At 36.5% G+C, this 15,352-nt stretch overlaps 1 protein-coding gene across 1 annotated transcript; it reads right to left on the reverse strand.

The window, feature by feature from the left end:
* Nucleotides 1-3,395: 3,395 nt before the first annotated feature.
* On the reverse strand, nucleotides 3,396-13,187 carry LOC123562229 (uncharacterized). Its single transcript, XM_045354878.2, has 2 exons — nucleotides 13,080-13,187; nucleotides 3,396-4,715 (listed from the first exon to the last, which is right to left on the reverse strand). Exons 1-2 carry the CDS (start codon nucleotides 13,185-13,187, stop codon nucleotides 3,396-3,398), a joined length of 1,428 nt encoding a protein of 475 aa, XP_045210813.2.
* Nucleotides 13,188-15,352: the final 2,165 nt, after the last annotated feature.

Genomic DNA, 15,352 nt, shown 5'->3' on the forward strand with positions numbered 1-15,352 from the left:
TACTCCGCAAAAGGTAGTTAATTACGATTTGCATCAGTGAATTAATTATCATAAGTCCCTATACCGTCTCGTACACCATTAAGTGCCATGTGAAAAATTGCAATTATTTTCATATCTTCCGGCTTTGAAACATTTCTGCGTATCTAACGATAGATCGATCATGGCATTATGCTACACAAGATTTAGTCCGTTATAATCACCGACAAATACGCGAAATGTTCGCGAAGCATTTTGACAAGTAAAGATGGTATCACCAGGTGGGCCAAAAAGAAAGCGGCGCAACAGATGATGTCTGCATGGGAACCCAATATCTCTAAATACCGACATATCGATTCTTGAAATATTTACTAGTGTGTCACAAAATATTACGTGATGAATCGAATTTATATTGCCTAGCAAGTTTTGTTTTTTTGTCGCTGACTCGAAGTGTCAGATCTGGAGAGTCAAAAACGATTTGTGATTGTCGTGTCAATCGATACATTATGGAGATGATTTTGTATCAATTATATCTTTGATAGTCGTGTATATTTTGCAGGCCGAAGTACATTCCACAACTTGTCAGGCAGTGCTTGGAACTGGCTTGCTCGTAATACCATTCGTATAATGGTGTTACTGTAATATTTCGTCCCCTAGTATGTTCTGGCTTATTAACGAAGATGGTGGAAATCTGTATGTCATCTTGCTCCAAAAGGACGACCAGTCTGGAACTAATTTAATCATTAACAAACTTGTATTTGAAAAAAGTAAGGGGTTTAACAGGCTTATTTCTACTTTTCTAACCCTTTCCAGAGGTCTTCAGAACAGTCGATATCTCTCTCTATCGGTTATATTTAAAGTTTGGAACAAACTGTTTAAACGTATGAGGTTACATTCTACCAATTCAGTTCCTTCTTTATTTCATATAAACAATAAAATATTCAGACCTTATTTTCAGCACCGAATGATATGAAAACCGTATATGGTCATTTAGTATTAAATGTCTCCTTATAAAAAATAGAAAAATATTGACATGTTATGTTACATATTACAACGATAATCTGTTCTCACAAACACACCCTCCAAAAATGCTCCCATGAAAATATCCGTTTAGCAATTACGCGTATGTAGACATTTTCTCAAAGAATAAAACTTATTCCTGGTAATTCACAATGAAAATGGTCTAGATCTTTTCCAAATACAATAAGCAACAAAACTAAGCCAAAAATATAACTGTCTCATTCGCATATGACTCATTATACCAGATTTCATCAACAGCATGGAACTACATTTTGGACTACTTCACATGTAACATTGAGTAGTCACTGCTTGTTTGGTGTAATCAGTCCTATGAATAACATACATATAATATATCATGTCTTCTGGTAAATGTTGGTCAAATTTTAGCCATACAATACCGTAATGTTGTTTTGTTTTCAACGATAGGAATTTTGTTTTCCATCTTTGTTTTTTTTTTATACTTGTTTAAATATTTTGCAAAAAAAACATGTTTGTATTATAAAGAGTTGTATGTGTCGTTGCGTTGAAACTGTTTTTACATGTCATATCGAAATATTTTTCACTTACAAAAGCAAGATTTTTGACAAAGTTTAGAATGTGGCTATGAATATGGAATCTGTTCTTGACTCTGTAAAAAAACATTCCAATTTTGTAAATATATATAGCAATAATTAAACAACACGTAACAGGCGTGGCACTGTAAAACGATAAGCAAATCAGCTGTGAAGTGACTGTATTTAATTTGTAATATAAGAGGATTTTATCTGGTGTCCTTAAACCTTGACTAACACGCATTATAAGGTTCTACATTTTTTCATCGTATATAAATAAAATCGCTACTTGAATAGAAAGAATGAAAACTATTTGCAATAAAGAAATTATCTGGTAAATGATTAGCCTTGATAGCCAACAGTGTATAGAATTTTATTGTAATAATTTGATTTCTGATTCATAACGCGTCTGGTATTAAAATGTTTTCTTTGTAAATAAAGACTTTGATGTATATTTAATTATAACAAATAGAGAATAACGACGCGCACGCGCGGCACACTTCAAGACTGAACGATTATAATTATTATAAAATACTTTGCTTTAGGTTTATAAAATCGAAACATTAATATCTTATTATTTTGTTGTTCATTGTAATATTGTTGCAATAAAAGTATGAATATGTAGATAAATATTCCTTTTATGTTGTTTCTCATGAACAACTTGTTCTGTATAAGATATTCTAGACCCTAATTTACAGTCGGTGTGTTTATTTCTTTTATGTCTCCCCCTTAATTGCATGGTGGAGACATATTAAAGACAAAACATATCTGGACAAGGGAACTCTATATTATATCGCTTTCAATCCATTTTCAAAAATTCTTCAATAACATCGCAAGGGCAATATAAGACAGTTAACCTTTACCCTGGTAAATTACTAAAATGGACAGTTCCATCATTCAATTTGGGCAGTACCACTTATTATTTGAAGGGGTGTTCACTGATAATTTACTGACTGAATAGCGAACAGTGCAGATAGATCTTGGTCTGCACTGGTCGCACAGGCAGAATCAATTAACAAACTAAGAGTTCCTATTTCTAATCCAGAATTGTTCAGACCATATAAGAAACGTTTTACCTGTTAATAAAACTAAAATATAGCATATTTCTCATGCATTCAACAAGCCATTTAATAGGGGAAAATTATAGCAAATTGTAATATGAAGTTGCACAGCTCCGTCTGAATCACGAGCTGTTATAAAGACTTCTTTCTGCTTTATTTGTACAACATGAGTAAAAGTGATACTAGTATTATTAAAATACGTTTTATTAAATGATTTTATGATCAGATTGCACGCTGGTCAGAATGCAACTGTGCTAAAAATGCGGTAGTGTTTGTGAGAGCTAATATGTGTGATAGTGACATCATTAATAGCAATTATCTAAACGTGATTGAAACGAGCAACGCAGGTTTTTTTTTTAATGGCAACATGTATTATGACAATTTTTATAAATAACTAGATAGATAACAACAATTTGAATCATAATCCTTCTTGGCATTCCTGGTCGTCAGATCTGAAGGGGAAACAAAACAGACAGTAAATAGTAAATATATCAATGGACGAAATAGGCGTTAACAAATCCACCATTAAAATGTTTTACAATAAAAGATGGAATACTGATTCATATGGAAAGCAAGCATCAGAAAAGAGTGAACAATCTCCATTTGATAAACATATCTGACACATTTTATAACTGTATTATAAAAGCGTAATATATTTGACGGCAGTCATATGTAAATGTCTAATCAGCAGTTTTATTTTCTACAAAATCGATTAACACAAAGTTGCACATAGTAAGAATAATAGTCTTAAAAGGTGCTAATCAAAATAGCCGTATTCTTACCATGTTCAGTATCCTCCTTTTCTTCCGCCCCAGTTTCCTCCTTTGCCATAGCCCCATCCGCCATTCATTCCACCCCAGTATCCTCCTTTCCCATAGCCCCAACCTCCATTGTTACCGCCCCATTTTCCTCCTTTTCCGTAGCCCCACCTTCCATTGTACCCTCCCCATTTTCCACCGCCATAGCCATTATTGCCGTACCCGATGTTGTTACCATAGTACATATTTCCATAACCTTTGCCATAGTTGCCACCGTACCATTTACCACCGTATCCTCCTCTATTACCATATCCACCATAATTCATTCCATAGCCACCATTGAAATATGGAACAGCCTTTCCCCCTTTTCCATATCCACCGTTGCCCCAGTAGTTATTGTAACCGTTGCCATACTTTCCGCCCCACACATTTCCTCCCTTACCGTAGCCGCCAATATTGCCACCATATCCGTACTTTCCGCCCCACATATTTCCTCCCTTACCGTATCCGCCATAACTGCGACCATATCCGTTCTTTCCGCCCCACATATTTCTTCCTTTGCCGTAGCCGCCAATATTGCCACCATATCCGTACTTTCCGCCCCACCTATTTCCTCCCTTGCCGTACCCGCCATAATTGCCACCATATCCGTACTTTCCGCCCCACATATTTCCTCCCTTGCCGTAGCCGCCATAGCCGCCGTAATTACCACCAAACCCGTACTTTCCGCCCCACATATTTCCTCCCTTGCCGTAGCCGCCATAGCCGCCATAATTGCCACCATATCCGTAATTTCCGCCCCACATATTTCCTCCCTTGCCGTAGCCGCCATAGCCGCCATAATTGCCACCATATCCGTAATTTCCGCCCCACATATTTCCTCTCTTGCCATAGCCACCATAGCCGCCGTAATTGCCACCATATCCGTACTTTCCGCCCCACATATTTCCTCTCTTGCCATAGCCGCCATAGCCGCCGTAATTGCCACCATATCCGTACTTTCCGCCCCACATATTTCCTCCCTTGCCGTAGCCGCCATAGCCGCCGTAATTACCACCATATCCGTACTTTCCGCCCCACATATTTCCTCTCTTGCCGTATCCGCCATAATTGCCACCATATCCGTACTTTCCGCCCCACATATTTCCTCCCTTGCCGTAGCCGCCATAACCGCCATTTCCTCCCCAGAAGCCACCTCTTCCACCCTTTCCATATCCGTATCCGAAACCTCCGACGAAACCGCCTATCTTACCACCTTTTCCATACCCGCCGCCATACGGACGTTTGTAGTAGGAAGCTGTGGTGGCGGCCAAGGAGACCGCCAGGAGGACTAGGATCTTCATGATCGCCTGAAATGAATCAGATATACTGAGTCAACAAGATACATGATCTGGCATTAAAATAGCTTGGCTTGATTAGGTAACAATATTTGGGCATGAGTTGCAAGTTATGGCACCAGACCAACAATTAATTTATTAGAAAATCCTTTGGAAGCATAGAAGGCAACCGACCAAAACATTATCAGACTGGGGTTAATGAGTCTATTGATGGATTAGAGACAATGAAATGTGCAATACCCATCCGCCTCCTTCCAACTGCACTGACTAAAGATCATATTGAATATATTCCGTGATCCCAAACGATCAGAAAATATAACAACGCATTACTGACACTGAGAATATGATGATGGACTAGTATAAGATTCTTTCACTGGTTGTAGGTTCAGATGAGAATATCTGGCCTCGAGGATATCTGTTTAAGGCGGTAACGAGGCTCAGCCGAGTAACCGCGTTAACATTACCCGAGAGCCGGATACTCCCATCTGCACATACAGCCAGTGATAGAATCTTTTTCTTGCATATTCAAGAAATATTTGCAAAAATAAAATCAAACGAATGACTTTCTTTTTAGAATTATTTACTTACAGCAGCGTACTTAAACAAAGCGCGAGAAAGACGTCATGGTGTTTCAAAGACAAATAACAATTTTTAGTTTCGGTTTTGTTTTATCACTTGCAGCGTAACGTTATCTAAACAGTTAAAATCAAGTACATTGATAGTTTCTTTTTGTTTCTTGTAACATATATTTCGATTAAAAAACGTCATTTTACGGAAATAACATGACGTTTCACTGCAGACTAAAACAAAACTGGAATTATTACGTTGTTTTCGTTTTTGTAACGTCATAACGTACTTCCTGTTTACGGACGTAAAGTTCCCGCGGTTTGTTAATACGCTACTGTAAGAAAAAAAGTGTTATAAGAAAATCATTTGTTTGAACTATTTTTACTATCATTTGTTGAATATGATATGCAAGAAAAAGTTTCAATCACTAGTGACAGGTGCAGACTGAAGTATCCGGCTCTCGGGGGGGGGGGGGGGGGGGGGGGGACTCGGCAAAGCCTCGTTACCGCCTAAACAGTTAGCCTCGAGGCCGCACCTATAACCAGTGAAAGAATCCTATGTTCCAGCACTAGTGAAAATACCGGAAATTCCCGGCTGGTATGCAAGAAATACTATTTTCCTTATGTTAATACAGAAACACAGTACACAATATCCACTTAAATGATAATTTTCTTTCGGGTATTATGCCAGTGGTCTGATTCCACAGCAAATAAAATGTTTACTCGCTTTTTGACAGCTTTCATAATCATAAAAATAAAATCTGTAAAGAAGATCCGTAATTCAAGGCCGAGAGGTTATTCTGTTACCTGATGGAATGTCGGTTGTTCTATCCAGGTGCCCGACCAAGCCTGAACCAAGGCTTGGAAAGTCACTTTGGAACTTAACTTCCATAACAATGGGATTCTTACACAAAAAGTATACAGCAGATTAACAGTTTAGAATATTTTCAAATAGTTCAATATACAGAAACACACATACTATTCTATATTTAGAAAATAAAATTCTGTTCATGGAAACAAATAAATGATGGATAGAAATACCGTTTATTAACGATTTTCAATAGCTTCAATGTCCAAATGTCCAATGTCAAGCAAGATGAAATTGGATATAGCCATCTTAAAAATGTATCTTTATCAAATAAACCATTTCATCAAACACAAATAGTATCTATCTTGCAGGAAATAAGCTTGTTTTATAGATTTCGTGGATTCGAGATATTATACTAGGCAAAACCATACAATACGTTCATTGCTGCATAGTATATATTTCAATAATATATGAAGAAAAATATGAAGTTACGTACTTTAAACATATTGATAAAGGTCTTATTCTATATTATATTGTATATCTATGTGATATTTTGTAACTGTTTTCAGATTAGACAATAATGTTTAACACATATAATATTTTACTTCACGCGATCAAGTACATAAGTTACCATTAAAAAACTGTCAGAGAATATAAACAAATAATTCCGAATAAATTGACAATGATACTTTTACATTGAAACATAATAGATCAACAACATTTAGTATTTCACCTATGCATAAGAATAACAGTTAAAAGTATTTCACAAATTTATGTTATAAAACCAATCTATTCTATATATTTTAAAATTAGCACATACTAAAGTGCACTTCGTGCAGATTTGATTTGATTTTTTGTTTTTATTATCATTTTCTAAAAAGTAAAAATAATTTGACATAAAGCACCGTTGTCCTAAGTGCAAGTAAAACAGAATCACTTACCTATATGTGGAAGAACTCCGACGACAAATATGAAGCTCGGAGTCTTTGGCCAAGTTATATATGAAAGGGTCACGAGAACTATATATGAAAGGGTCACAAGTATTCAACGTGTGACCCTTAATCGAGTAGAGGAGGAATTTCTGAGACAGTTATATTGACTATTTATGATCGTCAAACTGATTGCTTAGCCAAAAACCTAGTGTTGAATTGTTACATTTATTGCAATTATATACGAAACAGATAATAAATGTCATTTAGGCTTATGCATGGCCATATTCTCTTTTGCATACTTACAGACATGCCCGTACAATGTAAAACTACAGTTTGTTATATAAATCAATAAATCTGTTACGGTAATAATATCTAACGATCAAGACTTTAATGTTGTTAGTGTTTGAAATTATTTTTTGTCCAATGGCATTGCAGTACTTTTCAAATTTTCAGCAAATTTATTTTAGTAAATCAGCATTAACTAGCAGTCATTTATTAATCAGGTTAGTCATGTGTACAGAAGGGACAAGAGGTGTGTTATTGATTTTATTTGCTCTGACGTCATCCAAAAACAAAAAATAATTTCAAACACTAAATAGGTTAGTGTTTATTAATGTGCATTTACAAAACTTAATCAGCCTCGCGGCTGCGCCGCTCGTAGCTGATTAAACTTTGTAAATACACATTAATAAACACTAACCTATACTAAATAAAACATGCATGGTGATTTTACCGAATTAGGTTAATTATACAAAATGGGTATCTTGGAATGTATCAAATTGTCCGAAATAGAACAACTAACTGACAACATATCTGCTCTTTTTACTAATGGAAAAAAACTGGTAATTATATCAAACATAACAACAAGCACGTATGTATGAAATATTCGAAGTATATAAAGGCAAATACATATATAAAATAATGTAGTACTGGATGGATATGACTACTTCCGGTACACCAGAACGTGCTCTTACCACTCAGTGGATGCAGGACTACAACTGAACACAAATACCAAACTGTTATTATACAAAATCAAATAAATTGAAGTCCTCTTCAAGCGTAGCCATTTTTTACAAATTCAGTCAGCTGAAACAGCTGTTCGGAAATATTCTACTAACACCTGGGTATCCGTGTATTGGCCTGAGACCTGCGGATGATCACGGGAGTGGGGAAACTGACCCTTTTAGGGGCTGCTAGAGTTAAAAATGGAAATGCCTTTAATGATTTCATATTTAGGCATTCTTTCAAATAAGTTGTTGCTCAATACAAAAGTCCAAAGTAAAATTTGGCAAAAGGTTCTAAAATACTTCTGGCTGGTCCTGCTATATATATAAAACACTATTTACTCTGATTTTCCAATAATAAGAGGATAAATTGCTTTGATATATATATATTCTTTTGCTGTAAATATAACTCATAAATATGCCAACAATTTTTTATTTATCATAATACACAAGTATATCCGTTTTGCTTTTCTGGAGAGGGCCGTTTGCTCACGTTGCAATAAGTCTTTTCCATGTATCGATGTTTTGTTTCTCTATTCATGCAAATACATCAGCACCAAATTATGATAATCTTAGTCTGTAATTCAAAGACTATAATTTTGCCTAACGTTTTGCTCATTGTATAAACAGGTACATTTAACATATACGCGAAGGAGATAAACCAGGTTAATTGAAGAAATATATTCAGTCATCATAGATATATCATGTATCCTGTCAATCAAAGACCTCGCGCAATAATCAATTGTTGCTTTGTCATGCATTACATGGACTATTTGTAGTAATTCGGTGGCCATATAGCCTGACATTCGCCAAAAGGAAGAAAACAACTTTATATTCAAATAATACGAAATAAATTATTATAATAACAGTATAAAAGCATAGCTTTAATAGTTTTAATCACCAAAAATATCAAATAAGATGTGGAGTTTGAAATAAAAGTATTTTATCAAATATTTTAGGAATGGATAACAATAATAAAAATAGCAAAATTTGATTATCAGTGCGAGACTTATGAAACTTAATGGAATGTGATCTCGTACAGATATTTATAAATTAAATAAAGAAACTTATACTAAGTCTCGACAAAGAAAAACGGCTGATTTCATTCACAGATCAGGTCAAAGCAAAAACAGGTTTATTTAGCGAAACCAATTCCGTTTGCATCTCATGATTGCCTCATTAAAATGAAACTAAGGAATAAAAATGAAAGCGTAGCCATTTCAACTGTCTGACAACTACCTGCATGTCCAATGTCTGGTGTCACTCAGAATCTTTGACACATGCGTTATAGAAATTAAATTTCAAGAATGAAATTTGAACACTGTTCTATCGAATTACCTTGAAATTGATACAAGTAATAGAAAGAGCATTGAAACTCGAGGGTAAACGATTTGTACAATGGGCGTAGCCTCCGAGTATAAATCGTTTACCCTCGAGTTTTAATGCTCTTTCTGTTTTGTATCATAGCCATCCATATATGGTAGTTGTAGGCGGTCTACATTGCCATATACAGCAGTTCAGTGAGTACTTAAAATCCTTGCTTTACAAATGTGTAAAGCCCAGGTAAAATAAACCAATGTGAGAGCAGAAAATCAATAAAATACTCTTGCTGTCTACTGTTCCAGACATGCTGACATACTTCCCTATCTACCAGTGTGGTAACTAGCGTGCGGGTATTAAATACCTGCACATTTGTAGTTACCGCACCCTGTACTCAGTTTATATGAATTATCTGCACCAAATTTGTTAAGAAAAAACACCGAGCTATGATACAAAGGATATTTCATCAGTGTCCTCATAATGATATTGTATTTATCAAACGAGTTGAATAAATAATAGAACTGTTTGCGACTTTGCCAATCATTTTGTCATATTTACTCAGCGAGTTTAATAAATTCAATGTCAAAAGACTGGTGTAATATTCTATTTTTCACATGATATTCTAAACCGTTGGTTTGAATGCTGAAGAACCAGATGTCTTAGCGAGGACTGAAACGTTGTAAAAACACTTTAATGATGTTTACACCAAGCTGGTATAGAAACATGTTCGTCTGATGAAAGCCGATATCGTCCCGACATTTATCAATTAGCTTCATACGGTGTACCTAGAAATAAACAAGAGCTGTCACTATTGGTGACAAATGCCCCCGAAGTAGGCCCAAGAATGCCACAGTTGTATTCGCAAAAAATCACAAATCATTTTGTGACCTTGACCTTAGAGGCTCGGTCATAAGTGTGACACATCTTCTCAATATGGTTAACATTTGTGTCAAATTATTTTCAAATCCCTTGATAAATGGCAGTTATGGAGCAGAAAAGAAATACCTTTGTCTTATAAGTGTGACCTTGACCTTGGAACTAAGGCTCTGGGTCTTGCACATGACACCTCATCTCATTATAGGGAACATTTATGCCAAGTAATTTCAAAATCACTTCATCAATGGTAGAGTTATGGACCGGACAAGAAACAGACCATGTTAACCTTTGACCTCTAAGTGTGACCTTGACCTTGGAGCTAGGGGTCTGGATCTTGCTCATGACACGTCGTCTCATTATGGTGAACATTTATGCCAAGTAATTTCAAAATCCCTGAATGAATGGCAGAGTTATGGACCGGACACAAAACATACCCTGTTAAGCTTTGACTTGTAAGTGTGACCTTGACCTTGGAGCTAGGGGTCTGGGTCTTGCGCATGACACGTCGTCTTATTATGGTAAACACTTATGCCACGTTCTTTCAAAATCCCTTCATGGATGGCAGAGTTATGGACCGGACACGAAACAGACCATGTTAACCTTTGACCTCTAAGTGTGACCTTGACATTGGAGCCAGGGGTCTGGGTCTTGCGCATGACACTTCGTCTCATTATGGTGAACATTTATGCCAAGTTATTTCAAAATCCCTTCATGGATGGAAGAGTTACAGCCCGGACAAGAATTTACCGGACGCACGGACGCACGCACGGACAGTGCGATTTTAATATGCCCACCTTCGGGGGCATAAAAACGAGCCTGTCTAAATGTATTACTGGTCCAAGAAAGTGACTGCTTTCATATTATACTGACAGACGATTATTAAATACAGTCGAAGTCCGCTTTAGTCTTTGCATACATGTAGAGCGGAATCACGTGATCCAGCACTGATTGAATACAAAATCAACCATATATTATATGGATGCTTTACACCTGGCACGCTAAAGAACCAGGGAAGCTTTGGAATTAGAGCGGCTTTAGTATCTTCACTTTTACACTAGATTCTATACTTGCACGACAGGCTTGTGTATCCGATGACGACTCTTAAGATAAGCATAAAATACACAGCATACATCGTCAGAATACGTTTTTGTGCCGCATTTCTTCCACTGGCGATTGTTTGACGATTGCTCTCGTTATTACAATGATTTCATTTTTCATTATTACCTTTCACGTTTGTTCTCGTGTAACGTATTCTGTTCCTGAAGAGATGGTAGAAGCTATGTTCTTTAATAAACCTGTCTTGCTTGTCTCACGACGGCGTGAATGGTGTACGCAGTATGTAGAGGCTCGACCCAAGAGAATCTAGCCTTCACTATATGTATATATCATGTGAAAAGTTAACTTGTTGTTGAAATTGTACAAATCTGTATTATGTACCCTTGTAAATGAATACTAGTATGTTTAAACTAAAATGATTTCATACGAAAATTAGTAGACTAGCCACTAGACTGATAATAATATATTTCTACACTTTTCCTTTTTTGACGAATTTAATTTCATAGAGGCAAAAGCCAGTCTATTTTAGAGATTTTCACTGAGGAATGATATTGGACATAGGATATAGACTAGCTCAGTTCACTACATTCAATCACAAAAATGTAAAAAGATATATCATAGTCTAGGGACTAGTCTAGAAAATTAGGTATTTTTCAGTTTGGATAATTTATTGAGGAAATGAGGCGTTTATATCACATGGACTTTTGCACCCCAGTTCGGAAGTCGTGCCTGTGTTTAAATTGTCATTGCTTAAGTTGTATTTCATATACAACATGAAATTGCACTGTAGATGACCGAGTCGATAACAGAATCAAGCAAAGTAGGCTATCTGGTCTTTATTCGCTCGTACAAGTATATGCGGTCAATTCAATGAAAGCCTAATATGTATGACACATTTGGAACATTAATACGACAGTTATATGATGCATGTATACCATAAATACCAATGTATACCATAAATATGTGAAAATATCTGATTTTTATTCTAGAAAAAAAGAAAGAAGGTCAGACAACTGTTGCCCGTTTTACATTTATCAATTATATATGACACAGTTGTGACTTTTTCCTAATAAAATGTCCATTATGAAAAATGCATGATTAACGGTATATACATTTTAATCACTTCTATGATTTATGTAGCATATGAAATGAGCATATGAGCCGCGCCATGAGAAAACCAACATAGTGGGTTTGCGACCAGCATGGATCCAGACCAGCCTGCGCATCCGCGCAGTCTGGTCAGGATCCATGCTGTTCGCTTTTAAAGCCTATTGGAATTGGAGAAACTGTTAGCGAACAGCATGGATCCTGGCCAGACTGCGCGGATGCGCAGGCTGGTCTGGATCCATGCTGGTCGCAAACCCACTATGTTGGTTTTCTCATGGCACGGCTCATATATAGTCTTCCATGTTATAATATTATTTCGAGATGATATGTTGAAGTTTTATTGGGTAAATAACTTCTATACTCTGTCACGTGCAATTCGTTTAAAGTATTCTATCAAAAGTAAGATGTACAGTGTTGACCTCCTCCAACATGTGGGAGTACGGTGCCCACCTCGGAAAACTGTTTTCGCTAATTCTTACCAACAAAGGTTTATCCTAGTGCATTTTTTAAACTCTTAAGTCTTCATACAGGGAGTTTATTTACATGTTGTCTTTCTTCTATGATTTTTTTTCTGAAAGTTTTAACATTTAGAACCCCCAGTCTGTCCTGACTGACTCCAGAGACTGAAGTATGATTGTCATTTACTCCAGGGTACGAAACAAGTATATGTCCTGCAACCAGCCTGAACGTTGGCGGTCTGTCCATACCTTTGCCCCATCCCCCTTCCTGATTCTACGTCTTTCTATTGGCATAGGTGCGTTTACAAAGTTAGGAATAAAGGGAGATGGATAAACTGGCGACCCTGTCAAAATCATTTATGAAACAAACAAACAAAAATCTTTACAAATTACATTGCTGCCAATAAAATATTTGTTATGATTATTTACATCTATCCACCCTTGAAATATTCTTATTTTTACTTTCTTTCCTTAGAATTAAGTTTTGAGGCCACCAAACGTTAGGGGATGGGACCAAATCTAATATTACCCATCCAACACCCTCCTTCTCCTAGTTATCATCATCGTCGTAATTATCTTCATCTTAAATAATTGCCTCCCTCCGTATGGAGTAGTCTAAATTCGCAATTAGTTTATGCAGTACATATGCAAAGGCGGGTCCAGGGGGTGCATCCGGCGCTCCCCCCCCCCCCCCCTCCTAAAATCGCCGGAGCATAGGTAATTTGTCTTTTGTTCTGGGTGAAAAAAGTGCAAAATATGCATTTTTTCTCGCTCGCTGCGCTCGCACAGGAATTTAACTTTTGTTCAGGGTGAGAAAGTGCAAAATATGCATTTTTTTCTCGCTCGCTACGCTCGCACAGGTATTTATCTTTTGTACTGAGTGAAAAATATATAAACATGTATTTTTTTCTCGCTCGCTATGCTCGCATAGGTAATATTTCTTTTGTTCTAGGTAAAAAAAGATATAAAATGTGCATTTTCCATGCTCGCTACGCCCGCACAATAAAAATCCAACAAAGTTTGCATGAGCTCCAATAACGCTCGTTACCATTTGTACAATATGCTAATAGCCATTGGTAACCCTCCTCATAAAAAGAATAAATAAATAAATATAAAAAAACAGTAGGGCTAAGAAATTCCATTCTGAGATACTTACGCAAGAATAAGTCTGATAAGTCATAAAACTTGGAACATACTTAGCATGTTATTTGGGGTGATTTTGTCACAAAACCTGCCCTTTTAAAATACCAAATAAAGTTCCTCAGAACGCCCAGAATGCATCAGAAGGATCCATTTTTTTTTCAAAATTTTCCGAGGGGAGGGGGGCGGAGCATGCCCCCGGACCCCCCTAGTTGCCCCCCCCCCCCCAACACAGAATCTGGATCCGCCCTTGATATGTATATAAACTGTTTAAATATAACTTGTATATTTCATCATATTTAATTTCTTCCCTGTAGGTACACATGTCCGCACACAATTTTCTTGTAAAACAAATCAAAGCATTATGTTAAACATTGTCAACTACAATTTTACCTCACTTTTTTTTTTTTATCTTTCATTTACAGGAAAATCTCATTAAAGCATTCTAGAAAAATCACGAATCTAATGGACTTAAATTTTTTTAATTATTAACAAATTTTGAAGCCAAATCTCACGGAAGTGAAAATTGCTCAAAGTCGGCAAGAAAGCATAAGTTTTGTAACGAGATGTAAGCCTAAATATTAATTTATAGGCTACATCTACATCTACATCGTTACAATCAACAATCGATTTCCGATTATGACTGGTCGGCGCTGTCAGAGAAACAGTTGTTAAAGAAATTTAGTATATTACAGTATTAAAAGTAAAAGATAAAAGGACAGTATGCTACAGTTAAAATAGGACAGAATGGAAGAATTACATAGTGACCGCCGCCAGCCTCTCTGTAAAGATACTGAGGCTGGGGCTAGCTTTGACTGATGTGGGGAGGGAGTTCCAGAGACGGATGGTTCTAGGGAAATAAGAGTTAGCAAAGTATTGAGTGCTGGAATAAGGGATCAAGTAGTTCAGGTTTCTAATGGGGGACAAGTAACCTTGGTCAATAGCAACGGTCTGGGTCCTTACTTTGTAAAACAAAAGTAATGAACAGTTTAACCTACGGTACTGGAGAGTTTTCCATTCTAAGGATTTCAACATTTCAGTTACACTGCTTGTATAGTTGTAATCATTCATAACATACCTAGCTGCTGACCTTTGGACTCGTTCAAGTTTATGGGTGAGGGTTTTCTGCCAGGGATGCCACACAGTTGAACAGTATTCTAGCTGTGGGCGGACATAGGTGGTGTATGCAGCTTCTTTGACCTTTATGTTATCTGTTTGGCTATAAATTGGTATGCGATAAAATATGTTTAAACTAATATTAATAAAAACTGGATTCACAAAAATTAGTCTCGCATGTGGATTTTTTTTTCGATACATCGATTAGACGGGGATTACTTAATGAACATGTGCTAGACTATCACAATCAACCTGGCTAAATTAGA

Source organism: Mercenaria mercenaria, chromosome 2, assembly GCF_021730395.1.
Source record: "Mercenaria mercenaria strain notata chromosome 2, MADL_Memer_1, whole genome shotgun sequence".
Classification (NCBI taxonomy): domain Eukaryota; kingdom Metazoa; phylum Mollusca; class Bivalvia; order Venerida; family Veneridae; genus Mercenaria; species Mercenaria mercenaria.